This window comes from Bos taurus, chromosome 28 (assembly GCF_002263795.3).
Source record: "Bos taurus isolate L1 Dominette 01449 registration number 42190680 breed Hereford chromosome 28, ARS-UCD2.0, whole genome shotgun sequence".
NCBI lineage: Eukaryota > Metazoa > Chordata > Mammalia > Artiodactyla > Bovidae > Bos > Bos taurus.
The window spans coordinates 4660848-4678473 of NC_037355.1; the positions used below are offsets into that span (position 1 = coordinate 4660848).

Below are 17626 nucleotides of genomic sequence, written 5' to 3' on the forward strand. Positions count from 1 at the left end.
CCAGAAAAGTTTTAATTGTATTTCCATTTACAGCTCAAAACTTGTGGAGTCCAGCCTGCTCTCCTTATCAGGACTTTGGTTTTCCTAAGTGGTCCGAACCCACTGGCTTGACTTTTGGGGCTTCCACCGACTTCTTGGCTGCTCTAGGCTCCACCTCAGTCATATGCCTCCCGCCAAAGATGAGGCTGTTTGCTTAACCAGGTTCCCATTTCTTCTTTGGAAACCTTACATTCTTTCCTGGAGAACCTGCCTCCATCTCCCTTTCTGGAATTTTCTCCCCTCTAAGATCCCGTCTAGTGAATATTTGCCTATATATATATTTTAACCATACATATTATCCCCCCTCCCCCTCCTTTTTTTTGACATGGACCATTTTTAAAGTCTTTATTGGATTTGTTACAATATTGCTTCTTCTGGTTTTTTTTTTAAAGTTTTGGTTTTTCAGCCATGAGGCATGTGGGATCTTAACTTCCCACCAGGAATTGAACCCACACCACCTGCATTGGAAGGCGAAGTTTCAACCACTGGGCCATCAGGGAAGTCCCCAGTTTATCCCCTTTATTCAAGATAATTTCCTGGAGAGCAGGGACTGTGCCTTGTGCCTTTCTGTATATGCCTACACAGTGATAGACAATAAATAGTCTCAAAAGATATTTATCCAGTCATGGAATTGGAAACTGGATTTCAGTAACAGAAATGATGTTTTTTGGGTATTCAGAATGCCCTAACATGGAAAAAATTTTTGTAACCTTTTCCATATTTATATAATATTGAAATCTGCCTATTAAATAATCAGAATGAAGAAATAAATAGCACAGTCTATTATTCCGGAGACTTCTGGAGTTGTATTTGAGTTGGAAACTTGGCCTACATTTTACTGGCATGGAACCTTCAGCAAGATATTTAATTCTCTAGATTTCACTTTTCTCCACTGTAAAACAGAGATAACAACATGTATTTTAGTGAACATAAAATGAGCCATTATTTTATATAGTACTAAGAAAGAAAAATTGCTGTCAATTAAACAATGATGCAATGCTTTCTGTGGCTTAGACTTTTTATTTTATACTTATTGAAATAGCCCTTTTAGATGTACTTAAGCTTTTGAAAAGTCACATACTACTCTTTAAAAAGAAAAATATAAGGGCAATGAATTGGTTAAGGTTTTTCTAAAATGTTTCATATTCAGACTGAGTGTCCTGATACACAGTTTGACTCAAGTCAAGACTCCTGTTTCTCCACACATTATCATCCTCCGCATCAGTGAGGCTATTGGTGATGTAACTTTTTTCCTCCAAGAGTGAACTATTTTCTATAGGATTTTCTGCCAAGCTGCTTACACCATTCTTCAAGTTTTAAATGCTGGTGCCTTCCTGATCTTACAAATCTATGTCAACAGTTAGGACTCAAATGGTCCTTGATGTGATAGGTGGACCATAAAGAAGGCTGAGTGCCAAAGAATTGATGCTTTTGAACTGTGGTGCTGGAGAAGAGTCTTGAGACTCCCTTGGACTGCAAGGCAATCAAACTAGTCAATCCTAAAGGAAATCAAACCCGAGTATTCACTGGAAGGGCTAAAGCTGAAGCTTCAATATTTTGGTTACTTTATGCTAAGAGCTGACTCATTGGAAAAGACCCTGATTCTGGGAAAGATTGAGGGCAGGAGGAGAGGGGATGGCAGAGAATGAGATGGTTAGATAGTATCAAAACTCAGTGAATGTTAATTTGAGCAAACTCCATGAGATAGTGGAGGACAGAGGAGCCTGGCTGCTGTTAATGGGGTTGCAAAGAGTCAGACACAACTGAGTGACTGAGCACATTCTAGAATTGAATATCATCAGAATCATGTAGGGTACACTCTTTTGTGTCTTTTTTTGATCTACTTCCATGTCACTGCATGTATGAAGAGTTCATGCCTTTTTTCTTGGAGAGTGGCCTTCCCGTGTGTAGATGTATCACTTTTTCTGCATTCTCCAACTGATGGATGTTTCGGTTGTCTTCAGTTTGGGGCTGTGAGTAAAGAGACTGTGAACATCTGAGTCCAGAATTTTTGCTTATGTGTTTCATTGCTCTTGGGTAAATTCCTAGCAGCGGAATTGCTGGATCACAGGATAGGTGCATGTTAAGGTTATAAGAGGAGAAAGCAATGGCACCCCATTCCAGTACTCTTGCCTGGAAAATCCCATGGACGGAGGAGCCTGGTAGGCTGCAGTCCATGGGGTCACTAAGAGGCAGGCACGACTGAGCGACTTCACTCTCACTTTTCACTTTCATGCATTGGAGAAGGAAATGAAAACCCACTCCAGTGTTCTTGCCTGGAGAATCCCAGGGATGGCGGAGCCTGGTGGGCTGCTGTCTATGGGGTGACACAGAGTCGGACACGACTACAGCGACTTAGCAGCAGCAGCAGCAAGGTAATAAGAAGCTGGCAGAACCTTTCTCAAAGTGGTTGTACATTTCAATCTCCACCATGTGGGACATTTCCAGTAGCTGGTTGTCCTTGTTAACTGGTTTCAGTCCAGTTAATCTGAGCCACCTGATTGGTTTTGCAGTGGAATCTCTACAGCTTTAATGCGCATTTTTCTGGCAACACTTTTTCATGTGCTTCTTGGCCATGTGTATATCTTTGTAATGTGTCTGTGGCATCATTTGTCCACTTTCCAGTCAGGTTATTTGTGGTTTAATTATTGAGTTTCAGGACTCAAGTCCTTCATCAGATATATGTATTGTAAATATTTTCTCCCTGTCTGTGGCTTGCCTATGCATCTTCTTAATGGCATTTTTTGAGAAGTAGAGGTTTTTAATTTTGATGAAGTCCATTTATCCATTTTTTCTTTCATAATTAATATTTTCTGTGTCCTTTCTAAAATTTTTGCTGACTCCAAAGTTAGACAGATATTCTTCTATATCTTCTAGAAGCTTTACAGGTTTCACTTCTTCATTTAGGTTTATTAATTAATTTCTATTTAATTAATTAATCTCTATTTAAATTAATTAATTTCTATCTCTAATTAAATTCTGTGTATGGTTTGAGGTATGTATTAAGGTTACTGTTTTCCCCAGGTAGGTAGCTACTTGTTCCAGTATCCACTGAAAACACTCCTTTTTCCTCATTGACTTGCTTTGACACTTCGGTTGAACATCACTTAACTCTGTGAGTGTGGGTCCACTTCTAGACTGTCTGTTCTGTTCCATAGCGCTGTTTGTCTCTATGCCAGTACCATACTGTCTGCGTTTAATGTAACTTCAGTGTTAATAAGAAATCAAGTAGCAGATGTCCTCTAACTCTGTTCTACCTTTTAATGATTGTTTTGGTTTAGAATTTCCTTGTACATTTTAGAATTGCTATTGCTATTGCTAAGTCACTTCAGTCGTGTCCGACTCTGTGCGACCCCATAGACAGCAGCCCACCAGGCTTCCCCGTTCCTGGGTTCTCCAGGCAAGAATACTGGAGTGGGTTGCCATTTCCTTCTCCAATGCATGAAAATGAAAAGTGAGAGTGAAGTCACTCAGTTGTGTCCGAACTTCAGCGACCCCATGGACTGCAGCCTTCCAGGCTCCTCCATCCATGGGATTTTCCAGGCAAGAGTACTGGAGTGGGGTGCCATTGCCTTCTCTGCATTTTAGAATAAGTTCTTCAATTTCTACAAAAGACTCATATAAGGTTTTGATTGAAATTGTATTGAATCAATAGATCAATTTGAGGAAAATGAAAATCATAACAAAATTCAGTTTTAATATATGTATATATGATATGTCTTTCTAATTATTTAAGTCTTCCTTAGATCTCTCAGAAGCTTCAAAATGGTTTTCTGTGTAGAAGTTTTCTCATGTTTCTTTAAATTTATCCCTAAGTATTTTGAGTTTTAAAATATACATAGTATTTTAAATTGTTTGCTGCTGGTATTTAGAAATACAGTTAATTTCCATGTATTGACCTGGATTCTTTCACCCCCGATAAATTCAATGTGCCATATATTTTGCTTAGAATTTTATAGAATTTCAAGTTTATTTTTGCAGTCATCTCTAATGCAGGTTTTAGCACAATCATATTCTGTAAGAAGTTTGCCCTGAAATTCCATATGCTATTTTTTTTTTTTTTTTGCTCCAGGTCATACAGTTTGAGTTACCAGGAGAGTATGATTTGAATTTCAGTCTAGTTTGACTCCACGGCCCATTCCCTTTCCACCCTACTGTAATATTTCACCTCTTTGACATTTGGATGTTTGAATGGAGTGATACCATGTAGCTTCCCTGGGTTTCACTGGGACATTTGGTGTCATTGTGTTTCAGAAGGACATGAATGAATCAATGGAACCTCTAAAACAAAATACAATGAGAAAAGGTGAAAAAGTGACTAGAAGTTTTCCTAGTTTAAAAGGACTGTCAGCATGCTTCCAGATTCATCCACAGAAGACCGTTCATGCAGTTGCACAGAGCTGCAAATTTTAGTTTCCTTGCCTCACATGGTTATTGTTGTTCAGTTGCTCAGTCATGCCCGACTCTTAGCGGCCCCATGGACTGCAGCATGCCAGGCTTTCCTGTCTTTCACTGTGTCCTGGAGTTTGCTCAAACTCATGTCCATTGAGTTGGTGATGCTATCCAACCATCTCATCCTCTGTCACTCCCTCCCCTCTTGCCCTCAGTCTTTGCCAGCATCAGGGTCTTTTACAATGAGTCAGTTCTTCACATCAGGTGGCCAAAGTATTGGAGCTTCAGCTTCAGCATCAGTCCTTCCAATGAGTATTCAGGGTTGATTTCCTTTAGGATTGACAGGTTTGATCTCCTTGCAGTCCACGGGACTCTCACTGTTAGTACATGTGAGCTATGGCTGCGTCTTCTGCATGTAGGGATGCTCTAATGCTTGTTTTCCCTCCTCTCCCACAATGCGCTGCAGGAAACCATTTCTATACAGCCAAGGAGCTCACAGAGGAGATCAGATCATTAACACTGGAGAGGGAAGCGCTGGAGGGACTTCTTCACAAGCTGTTGGTACTGAGTTCCAGGAACGTCCAAAAGCTGGGAAGTGTGAAAGAAGATTACAGCAGACTCAGGCAAGAACTGGACCAGGGGAGAGCTGCTTATGGTAAGTGGTCACACGGTTGCCCGATGAAATATGTGTGCTATTTATTGTACTGGTTCACATGTACCCTTCACTGTGACGGCTGTCCTGGAGCCACACAGGATATTTTTGGCAGGAGCCCTAGAAAATAGGGCACCATTTCTTCAGCGTTTGTTTTGCTATCAATCTGATGCCTTTTCATTTCCTGTCTTTCCTCCTCCTCTACTCTGTTTGCTAATGGCCTTGTGATTGCTTGAAGCAATCTCCGCCTTGGCACAGGTCTTGAGAATTTTCTGGTTGACAATTATCTCCCTTTTGTTCCTTGGCTCAGCCTCCTGGCTTGCACAATCGTACATGAAAGCAGGCTGGCTTTGGGAAAACCAAGGAAAGACCATTGAGTGCCTCTTCTTTGTGGGCTTTTCTGAGAGCTGCCCACAAAGAAGAGGCAGATGCAGAAGATGCTGCCTTGGCCAAAGTATCCATTTGTTGGAGGAGTCAAACTATTCTTGTGGTCTTTTCTTGTCTAGTTGTTAACAGTAAATGAGGTCACCTTGAAGTTTCACTCTGAGGGATAATTTCGGAAGGTTGCGTTTTAGCCCAAATTAATGAAGTCAAACCTGTTTCTTAAAAAAAAAGTAGTAAAGAATTTCTGATGATTCAGTTTCTAATATACAGAATGAAATCATAGGGAGAAAATTTATATTTAAAATACAATAGATGCTGAAACCTGTTTCTTCACCAGTAAAATGAGATGATAGATTATCCATCTCATAAGCTGGTTAAGTGATACAGATTAATTGCATTAATTATTAAGATCCTGAGATTGTGTGTGTGTGCATACACCTTTGCCCTTCCCTTGGGAACTAGAGGTTGTTGGAAGGCAAAGTTCATACATAGTAAATCGTATTTCCTAAATAAATGTTTACTAGAAAAATGAATGACGTATACCTGTGGTGGATTCATTTTGATATTTGGCAAAACTATTACAATTATGTAAAGTTTAAAAATAAAATAAAATTAAAAAAAATAAAAATGAATGACATTTATACTAATAAAGAACTGTATTTACAAAGTATACTTGTTTGAAAAGAAACAAGAATGAAGGTATTAGGTAGCCAGATTTGAAATAAGGCCACCCTGGTGGCTCACACAGTAAAGATTCCCCCTGCAATGCAGGAGACCTGAGTTTGATCCCTGGGTTGGGATGATCCCCGTGGAGGAGGGAATGGCTACCCACTCCAAAATTTTTGCCTGGAGAATTCCATGGACAGAGGGGCTCATTGGTTACACTCCATGGGGTTGCAGAGTCAGATGTGACTGAGTGACTGACACTTTTAACACACTTACTTGAAAATACTCCACAAACTTAAGTAAATGAAGATTAGTATTTAAAACCAAACAAATATGAAATCAGCTAGAAGAAATAGATGTGTCATTTCACTGCTAATACATTTTGTTTTAAAGGCTTACTAAATTTTGTAGAGAGAGGTTCCTTCGTAGTTAACTGAACGACAGGTGCGACTGTCAACCACTACTGTGTCTTCTCAGCCGTGGACACCTCTAAGTTGGCCTTATCTTTTTTTCACTTTGGCAGGTCAGAGCTTTGTTTTTTGCCAAATAAGTAAACTAGAGACTATGCATTTGAGCCTTAGTATATAACTATAGTCCTGAGAAATGACAACATGTTCCTCCAAGATGTAATGCTGCAGTTTATTATGTTATTGTAGGTCTAATTTTGTAGTTAAATAAATTTTGCTATAAATTTGTTTTAAATTTTTAAAAATATAAACAAGGAAAACTATGAGATGTCGTGTGTTACCATCATAAGACTTTTGGCGCAAAATAGGAAATTTATATTGCGGAGAAAAGATGAAAACAAATTTGGACAAATTTAGTTCAGCAATATTTTATTTTTTTAAAAAAACTTTATTGAAGTATAGTTGATTTACAGTGTTGTGTTAATTTCTGCTCTACAGCAAAGTGACTCAGATATACATATATATATATGTATATATACATATATATATATGAACATTTTTCATATTCCTTTCCATTATGGTTGTCACAGGATACTGAATATAGTTCTCTGTGCTATACAGCAGGATCTTTTTATCCATCCTATATATAATAGGATGCAGCAATATTTTCATTTGAACAGTTAAGCTCTTGAAAGCCATTAATATCTCTTTTTTTTAAGGAAAAAAAAAAAAAAAGCCGTGCGGTACTTTTTGAATCTCATCATTGTCACTTGACTAAGTATTTTCAAAATGATGAATAAAACATAAACAAATGGAATGAGAGATTGTTACCGTGGATGATTCTAAATTGCAGATGGCTCATTACTGTTGTGAAGGCATTCTTTATGTTTCACACTTGGATTTTGCTGGATCAGCTACCCTTTCCCTGTGCTTTGTGTGTGTGTGTGCGCATGCACTCGGTTGTATTCGGCTCTTTGAGACCCTGTGGACTGTAGCCACCAGGCTCCTCTGTCCATGGGATTTTCCAGGCAAGAATACTGCAGTGGGTTGTCATTTCCTCCTCCAGGGAATCTTCCCGACCTAGGGATAGAACCTGCATCTTCTGCAGCTCCTGCTTTGGCAGGTGGATTCTTTACCACTGAGCCACCTGGGTATCCCTTCCTTGTGCTTTATAGGCTAAAGCTAATTTTTAGGCAAGCTGAGGTGACTTGGCATTAGGTGAACCAAACTAATCATCTTGGGGTGGTGAGAGTGTGGAGACAAAGAAACAAATTCTTAGTAAAGTGAAGCTTTTATCCGTTGATATGCTAGTAAACTAGACCAACGTCCATATTCTGTTATTTGTTCGGTCTGAGAGTTAAAAATCTGGAGTGAGCTCTGTGCTCAAGTTTAAATGTAGAGCAAATGCAAAGAAGTAAGGTGCTTCTGCACATTACTGAGTGGTTGGATTGCATCCCCGACTAAATGGACATGAGTTTGAGCAAGCTCCGGAAGTTGGTGATGGACAGGGCAGCCTGATGTACTGTAGTCCGTGAGGTCGCAAAGAGCTGGACACAACTGAGCGACTGAACTAAATAATGTGCTGCTTCAGGTATTACCATGAGCTGATTCTTGTTAATCTTAGATAAAACATCCTAAAATAAGACTATTAAAAAAATGAGCAATGTGTAGTGTTCTTAAAAACAGATATTTATTTAAATTTTTTTCTAGATGTTATTTCCTATTTTATTTCTTTTTTATTAAAAAAATTTTTTTTACAAGTATGTTGGTTTCTGCCATATAACAATCAACCATAATTATACATGTATCCCCTCCCTTTTGAGCCTCCGTCCCCTCCCCCATCCCACCCCTCTAGGTCATCACAGAGTGCCAGGCTGGGCTCCCTGTGTCATACAGCATCTTTTCACCAGCTGTCTCTTTTACACAGGACAGTGTGTATATATGCTGATGCTACTTTCTCCATTCATCCCACTATCTCCCTCCCCCACTATGTCCACAAGGCCATTCACTACATCTGCGTCTCTGTTCCTTCCCTGCAAATTGGTTCATCAGTACTATTTCTCTAGATTCCGTATGTCGAACTGACTCAAATTTGTTCTTTTATGGCTGAGTGATATTCCATTGTAGATATGTGCCACATCTTCTTTATCCATTCATCTGTCGATGGACATCTAGGTTGCTTCATTTTCTGGCTATTGTAAATAGTGCTGCAATGAACATTGGGGGTATATGTGTCTTTTAGAATTGTGGTTTCCTCAGGGTATATGCCCAGTAGTGGGGTTGCTGGGTCATACGATAGCTTTATTCCTAGTTTTTTTAAGAGAATCTCCACACTGTTCTCCATAATGGCTGTATCAGTTTACATTCCCACCAACAGTGGAGGAGGGTTCCCTTTTCTCCACGTCCTCTCCAGCATTTATTGTTTGTAGAAATTGCTTTACAATGTTGTGTTTTTTCTGCCCCATAGCACGAAGCAGCCATAAGTATACATGTATCTCCTCCCTCATGAGCCTCACCCGAGCCCACCCACCCCCATCGTGCCCCTCTGGGTGTCGCGGAGCACTGAGCTGAGCTCCCTGTGCTGCACGGCAGCTTCCCACTAGCTGCCGATTTTACACATGGTAGTGCGTATATGTCAGTGCCACTCTCTTAATTCATCCCGCCCTCTCCTTCCTCTACTGTGTCCACATGTCCGTTCCCTATGTCTGTGTCTCCATTCCTGCCCTGCAAATAGGTTCATCAGTATCATTTTTCTAGATTCTATGCATGTGTGACTGTCACGACAGTCAGCGACCCAGGCTCGTGATGTCGGCTCTAGGTAGGGCTGACCCAGCCATGTGTGTGTCCACATTCCAGTCGGGCTTCTGTGTCTATAGCGGAAGGGGACATCTGCAGTCTTAGAGAATAATTAACAATCTCTGTCATTCAGAGCGTTCTTAATGATGGGAAGAGTATACGCAATGGCGCATCGCAGATGAACTGACTTTGCTAAATCACTTACAATGTCATTATATCTCGGGTCTCTGGTTCAACTGTGAGCCCACTGAGGTGAAAGCACGGTCTTTAGGTTTCATTTTTGTTGTTGGCAGCATCCCGCATGATGTCATTAAAACTAGTAAAGAGGCCATAAATATTTGTTCACTTACTGGGGCCAGATGCTGACAAGAAACATTAGTCCTTTTTTTCCCTTATTTTGACTCACAGACCCAGACCTTGGATCTGTTTTTCTTTCAAATGTTTAAAATTCATCTTCCAGTCTAATTAAGGCAGTGATAAAGTTTGCTAGTTTTTCATGGAAGATGCTTGAGTTGTCCGAGTTGGCTATACAGATTGGGGTGGCAGCAGACAGAACAATGTGATGAGAAGGACTGAAATATGCCAAAGTACTTGGGGGCAAGGGAGACAGAAATCATTATGAATCTATTGACTTTTGACTCAGTGACACAGAGTCTGTTTAAAGAGGGGAGGAATACCCTGGGTGCTTATACCCCATCAGTGGTTCTTAGGACTTCAGGAGAATGCATTTGAAGTCTGAGCAGTTGTAGGGGCAGTAAATAGATTAAATCTATCTTTCAACCTCTGAATACTTGTGGAAATTAACTATAGACCTTTAATTATTGTGGATTTCAGTGTTTTTTTTTTTTTCCCTAAGGGAGAGTGGTATGAAAAAGAATAAGTAACACTTTTAAGTTTGCTACATGTGTTTTTCAGAAAAAAAGACAACCCTGGGATTTACAGAATGGTGTTTCCCTCTCTTGTGTATAAGTTGGTAATCTGTATTGTCCTTTATTAATATTGTTGATTTCATACTGTAACTTGGATATAAAGGAAGCAGACGTCAAGGGGAGAGATTTAATCACAGAATAATCAGGGCCAGAATTTTAAATAGGACATCATTAGCATGTTAATGAATTTTCCCACTTTATGCCAGCTGCCCGAGTAGAAAAGATACTGCAGATGTAGCTCAAAAATCCGGCAGCGTCTGTGTCCCAGTGAGCTGTCAGGAATCCACGTAGGATCTGTGAAATGCATCAAAGAATTCTCAGTGCGGGTGTCAAATGGTGTTTTTTTTCCTGGGAGTGATGGCTGGCTGTGTCCAGCCTAAAGTCTCATCTGTTTGCCTTTCAGTGAGTCTGGAGGAAGTGGAAGTCAGATAAGGGGCAGTTTTTAAAGGTGGTGAAGTGGAAGTGGCTCAACTTTTCAATTATGATTTGGGTCTAATATCTACTTTTTCCTTTAGGCTAGAAAGGCCACATTCACATAATCCTACCCTTCTTCTTGGAATAGGTAATAAAAGGAAGTTTGATGCCATTCAGTGAGATACCAGTTTTTTAACTCTTTTTTTTTTTTTTTTTAGTTTTTTAACTCTTTAGTCCACTGGTGAAACATGTTTTGTAAATCACTTTAAGAAAAAACTTTTGGTTTAGAGATCATGTGATTTAGCAGGTTTTGCGTATATAGGCAGTCACTCCTATTCCACATTTATTATCTATATTTAGGTGAAATTTTCAAGAAAAATTAGAATGGGGAATAAAGTCTGTCTTTTGGGGGGGGTGGTTGGGGAAGAAATGGAAAACTGGAATTTATATAAATATACATCAAAGATAGACACAACAAAATTAACAAATATAATGGAAGAGTTGAGACAGAAGAAAATGCAAGTGATGAGTGTTAATTATTTTGGTTGAGAATATGATGTGATCATGAACTTCCTAGAAGCCAGAGCAAAAAAGACCGATAAAGCATCATCTGTCCTCCTCAAAAGTAGCTTAAAGCATGACGTTTTCAGGAACATGGAGTGGTGTTAAATTCTTAAAGATGATTTTTTTTTGAGGGTGTAATGGAAAGTCTTCATGAATAGATTTACAGCAAATGAAAAAGCATGCATGGCCGTTACCAACCATTTCTGACAAAAAAAAAAAAAAAATAACAGATGAAAGCAGTAGCTCATGGGAAGACTGTGAAACTACATAGACTTCAGATCTGTGAGTTTGTACATTTTTTTTCCACAAAAAGATCCAGTTATTCAGCAGATTTTTGAGGGATCAATATTTCCTTCAAATTTTAAGTTCCTCCAAATGTTAAGAAACTCTGTTAACGTATAATTAGATGGAAGTCAATTAGGGAGGCCTCAGGCTAATTGAGTTTAAATATAGAATCTTCCAGTGATGTGACATCACTGGTTCTAAGCCCCTAGAACCTAAAGGGGTGTTAGAGACCCCTTGTGTAGATGAACCAAGGGGATTTCTCGGTGGGCCAGGTGATAAAGAACCCACCTTCCAGTGCAGGAGATGCAACAGACGCGGATTCGATCCCTGGGTCAGGAAAGACCCCCTAGAGAAGGAAATGGCAACCCCCTCCAATACGGTTGCCTGGAAAATTCCATGAACAGAGGAGCCTAGTGGGCTACAGTCCATGAGGTAGCAGAGAGTCAGACATGACTGAGCGACCTCAGCTATTTATCTGGGAACCAGATGAGTGTTGCAGGTTCGAGGTGAAGGAACTTAGATTGTTATATGGCAAGTATTTTATTAATATCTGCCTCTCTAACTGGAAATCTTTATTGTTTAGATCGAATATATGTATAATACGAACATTTTGGAGAAAACCTTTAAAATTTGAAAATTTCTTTTCTCAGGTGTCTTGTGAGCTGAGCTTTCACATCTCTAATCATCTTATTAAATTATCAGAATCCCAATTAAATTTACATTTTCAATTTTTAGTTTCTCTCCATAGTTTTCTTCTTTCCAGTTTATTCCTGCATCACTGTGAGTATGGTTATTTCCCTTCAGACTCTCTTGCTGTGAAATTCCAAGCTTGAAATTCGTGATTAATTTCCTTCCTCTTTTATTAAATAATCATGATAATTCCTTTGGGAGGCATCTTCACAACAGTGCAAAAAGCCTGTGTTAGTTGGTGGGTGGCCTCCGTTCAGTTCTGTTGCTTCTTTATCATCTGTGTCTCATCTGGCATGTGTGGCATCACAGTGTGAGGTTGGATGAATGAATTCTTTCTGCTTCCCAGGTGCTTGATGTAAGTCACGGCAAAACCAGATGTCTACGTTTCATTTCCATCCACCCCTCCGTCATTTAAACTCTTTTATTTAAGTATAGTTGATTTACGATGTTGTATTAATTTTTGCTATATAGCAAGTGATCCAGTTATGCATATATGTATTCTTTTTTATATCTTTCCATTATGGTTTATTATACAGTAGGACCTGTCGTTTATCCATTCTATACATAGAACCTTACCTCTGCTAACCCTAACCTCCCCTCCATCCCTCTCCCAACCCCCTCCCACTTGTCAACCACACATCTGTTCTCTAAGTCCATGATTCTGTTTCTGTTTTACAGGTAAGTTCATATCCTGTTTTAGATTTCACACTAAGTGATATTACATGGGATTTGTCTTTCTCTGTCTGGATTACTTCACTTAGTATGATAATCTCTAGTATCATTTGAAAATAAAGTGAAAGTGAAAGTTGCTTCGTTGTGTCGGACTGTTTGCGACCCCATGGACTATGCAGTCCATGAAATTCTCCAGGCCAGAATACTGGAGTGGGTAGCTTTTCCCTTCTGCAGAGGATCTTCCCAACTCAGGGATCAAACTCAGGTCTCCTGCATTGCAGGTGGATTCTTTACCATCTTAGCCACCAGGGAAGCCCAGGAATACTGGAGTGGGTAGCCTATCCCTTCTCCAGGGGATTTCCCCAACCCAGGAATCAAACCGGGGTCTCCTTCATTGCAGGCAGATTCTTTACCATCTGAGCCACCAGGGAAGCCCAAGAATACTGGAATGGGTAGCCTGTCCTTTCTCCAGGGGATTTCCCCAACCCAGGAATCGAACCGGGGTCTCCTTCATTGCAGGCGGATTCTTTACCAGCTGAGCTATCAGGGAAGCCCCTAGTAAAGCCTCTGTGTTCCAGAATGAATCATACAATTCCTGCAAGAGGTGAAATCACTGGTTACTCTAGTCCATTCTGGTCTTGAATTCCCAGGATTCCTTCCAATTTTGTTCCTTTTTTTTTTTTTTAAAGAAAAATTGGCTTTCAAGTATTTTTTTAAATTGTGGTAAAAGTCACATATATAAAATATACTATTTCAACCATATTTAACTGTACCATTCAGTGGCACTACGTTTATTTACATTGTTGTGCAGCTTCTCATCATCGTCCATCTCTTGAATTTCTTACCTTCCTAAACTGAAACTCCCTGTCCTCCCATTAAGCACTAACTCCCCATACCCATTCCCCACCCTTTGGCCCCTGGCATCTACCAATGTACTTTCTGATTCTATGAATTTGACTATTCTATGTGTCTCATGTAACTGGAATCAAACAGTATTTGTCTGGACCTAATGTCCACTTCTGATTTCTTTTTTCTATTTTTATCCATGCAGTTAGTTTTAGAAATCCTTACTGAGGCTACTCCCTTTTCTACATGTCTCTCCATTTGCTTTTTCCCCAAAGATTCATTTGTTTATTTTTGGCTGTGGTGGGTTTCGTTGCTGTGTGTGCAGGCTTTCTCTAGTTGCAGTGCAGGGGTCTGTTCTCTGGTTGCGATACCCCGGCTTCTCACAGTGGTGGCTTGTTGAGGAGCAAGTGCTCTAGAGTGCTGGGGCTTCAGTCATTGCAGCACTGAAGTAGGCTAAGCAGTTGTGGCAAATGGGCTTAGTTGCTCCGTGACATGTGGGATCTTCCTGGACCAGGAACCAAACCAGTATCCCTTGCATTGCAAGGCATATTCTTAACCACTGGATCACCAGGAAAGCCCCTCCATTTATTTTTTATACACCCCTAACAATATTCCCTCAACAGAGCCCCTACGTGGAATAGAGTGACAATTTTAACAGTATTTCATACCCAATTGCAACAGGCAGTTTTTCGACATGCCGATTTGTTTGGAGCAGGAAATTGGTTCTATGTTATAAGTGGCTCCATGTGAATCTTAAAAGTACTTGACAAGTGTTCTGCTTTCTTTCTGGAACATTCTTATCAACCAGTGCCTATGTTAGTCTCTGTCTACATTTCACTTGGACTCAGGGCTTTTGATGACCTTGGTGTGTGCACACACATGCACACGCATACACACCCTCCTGAAAATTAAGCTAAAAGTGGTGGTAAGCGGGATGCCACAGTTCCTGGCGGAGAGCCCCTTGGCCAGGGTTGGGGGAGGCATTATTCATTGTGTGGGGCTGTACCCTGACTTGCAGAATGCTTCTCATCCTTCAGTACTGTCTTTTGTATATTGCTTCTTCCCACACCTGTTTTTAAATGTTCTTGGGTGGGAGTTTCAGTAGTCATGTATGGATGTGAGAGTTGGACTATAAAGAAAGCTGAGCACCGAAGAATGGATGCTTTTGAAATGTGGTGTTGGACAAGACTCTTGAGAGTCCCTTGGATGCAAGGAGATCCAACCAGTCCATCCTAAAGGAAATCAGTCCTGAATATTTGTTGGAAGGACTGATGCTGAAGCTGAAGCTCCAATACTTTGGCCACCCGATGCGAAAAGATTGAAGACCGTGATGCTGGGAAAGATTGAAGGTGGAAGGAGAAGGGGATGACAGGGGATGAGGTGGTTGGATGGCATCACCAACTCAGTGGACATGAATTTTGAGTAAACTCCAGGAGTTGGTGATGGACAGGGAGGCCTGGCGTCCTGCAGTCTGTGGGGTCACAAAGAGTCAGACATGACTGAGTGACTGAACTGAACTGAGTGGGAGTGGTAGCACCCTCAGTTACCTGAACAACTTCAGCATTATGTTATGATCTGAAAATAGAATATTATTGTCGTGATTATTAGAACTTAATTGAAATTATTGGAATTTAATTCTCTACATATTATCCTTAATGTAGAACCTTATAGGTTTAAAAATGAATTCTTTTGGGGTTTCTCCTTCCTGTGATCTTTATTGTATGTATTTAGCATGTATTTATTAGATCCCTTGCTGTGTGCACAGAGTAGCTATAGCTTTAATGGATGTGATATGTTCTTTGAAAGGAAGGGATGATTCCCTGTATGTTGTCACTTTCTCTTCAGTAACAAATGTTAGTTTCTCTTCTTTTGGGCTAAGGCTGCACATGCATTTGGTTGTCTGATCCTCTGGACACTTGTACAGCTGGCCCAGCACCATCTGTTTCACAGATGAAGATGCTAAGACTCAGGAAGGATGGGAGTCTTGTCTGAAGTCACATGGATGGGAGGGGTCAGGGCTAGGATTTGAATCCCTTTATATTGTGATTTCACCTTTTATGTAGATTTATATTCTTTATGAACCTGATTCCTAACATGAGGTCTTTCCACCCTCCCTTACCACCGGCTTACTACCCTTATTGCCAGCCACCTCCATACTGCACTCAAGAGTCGAGATTATGGAACAAAAGTCCACTAACAACATCTCTTGATGATGTTGAGTGTCCTGAAAAGAGAGACTGTTTTCATTTTTGAAATTTCTAAGTACACATTCTGTATTTCAGGCCCCAAATGACGATCTACTGTCTGCAATTTTCCTACACTCAGTTCATCATGGAACTTGACAGAAGGTTCTCTAGGTTTATCAGCCATGTAATATTCACATATTTTGTATTAAAACCCAAATTATTTTTGGAGGATAACTAATAGGGACTTACCATACTACCACAAATGAGAAAAAAGTTGAATTATAGCAATTTAGTTGGATACAAATGTGGTAACTTCAAACCACTTTTGGATATTTTATTTTCAAAGAACTATGGCTAGTTCTGCTTCCTGTTCAAAAATGCTTGAATGTCAGTGTTTTCCTTTGTAGTCCTATAAGATCAGGCATTGAAAGTATATTGATATCCCAGTCAGAGTTTTTGCGGGAGAAACCTCCTGTTTGCCTTTAAGAATTTACTAACATGCCATCCAATTGATTATGAGGAATTAAGGGTGGCTGCAAAAGGGTGGCTCAGATGGTAAAGAATCTGCCTGCAATGCAGAAGACCCAGGTTCAATCTGTAGGCTAGGAATATCCCTTGGAGAAGGGAATGGCAACCCACTCCAGTATTCGTGCCTGGGAAATCCCATGGATAGAGGAGCCTGGTGGGCTACAGTCCACGGGGGTCCCAAAGAGTCAGATATGACTGAGCGACTAACATAGTCACTTTTCTTTCAAACCTCTATTTGCCTATAAGAATTTACTGATATGCCATCCAATAAATTATAAGGAATTAACTTGAAAAATTTGATGGCCATTGTTGTGAGTTTCTTTTGAGTGAGCTTTCGAACTTTAAGCAACATGTACAATATTCTATAATTCAAGGCTTTGGGAGATTAAGACTGGTTTTTTTTTCTGAGTCCAATTTTGTGAAGTTTTGCAGAATTAAATTTTATTCATGCTAACTATGATGTATTTTATACTGTCATAGTATTTTTAGTGCTTAATCTAATAAGAAATGCCTTGTTTTCCTCTTTGACTTTGTCGTGAGTTATGACCTCCTGCTCTTTTCTCTTTGTTCTTCTTCTTTGAAGCTGCCATATGTTCTGTAACCCAAGAGAGATAATTCTTTTTGAGAAGTCATCATTTGTAGCTAATTTGGCTTTTCAGGTTCTCTTAGCTCTTGTAAAGAAGAGAGGGTTTCATGATAAGTGTTTACTGTCCTCACTGCATTGTTGCACCAAATTTTGCTGCCCTGGGCCCACCAGACTTTGGGTGATGGCCATTCCGCCTCATTTACTTTACTTTCAGACTTTTATGGAATTGAGGAGGGTTGGGTCCTATTCAGTTCAGTCACTCAGCCATGAACGACTCTTTGTGACCCCATGGACTGCGGCTCTCGAGGCTTCCCTGTGCATCACCAACTCCCGGAGCTTGCTCAAACTCATATCCATCAAATCGGTGATACCATCCAACCATCTCATCCTCTGTCATCCCCTTCTCCTCGTGTCTTCAATCTTTCCCATCATCAGGGTCTTTTCAAATGAGTCAGTTCTTCCCATCAGGTGGCCAAAGTATTGGAGTTTCAGCTTCAGCATCAGTCCTTCCAATGAATATTCAGGACTGATTTCCTTTAGAATTGACTGGTTTGATGTCTTTGTAGTTCAAAGGACTCTCAAGAGTCTTC

General features: G+C 40.1%; 1 protein-coding gene across 5 annotated transcripts in view; it reads left to right on the forward strand.

Annotated features, from left to right (window-relative positions):
- The window catches only part of DISC1 (DISC1 scaffold protein), a 430685-nt gene that overhangs the window by 206283 nt on the left and 206776 nt on the right, over nucleotides 1-17626 (forward strand). For all 5 annotated transcript variants that reach the window (XM_059882642.1, XM_059882643.1, XM_059882639.1 and 2 more), the window contains one exon: nucleotides 4898-5086. In XM_059882642.1, coding sequence (XP_059738625.1) covers nucleotides 4898-5086 — 189 coding nt within the window. The remainder of the gene's footprint in view (nucleotides 1-4897; nucleotides 5087-17626) is intronic.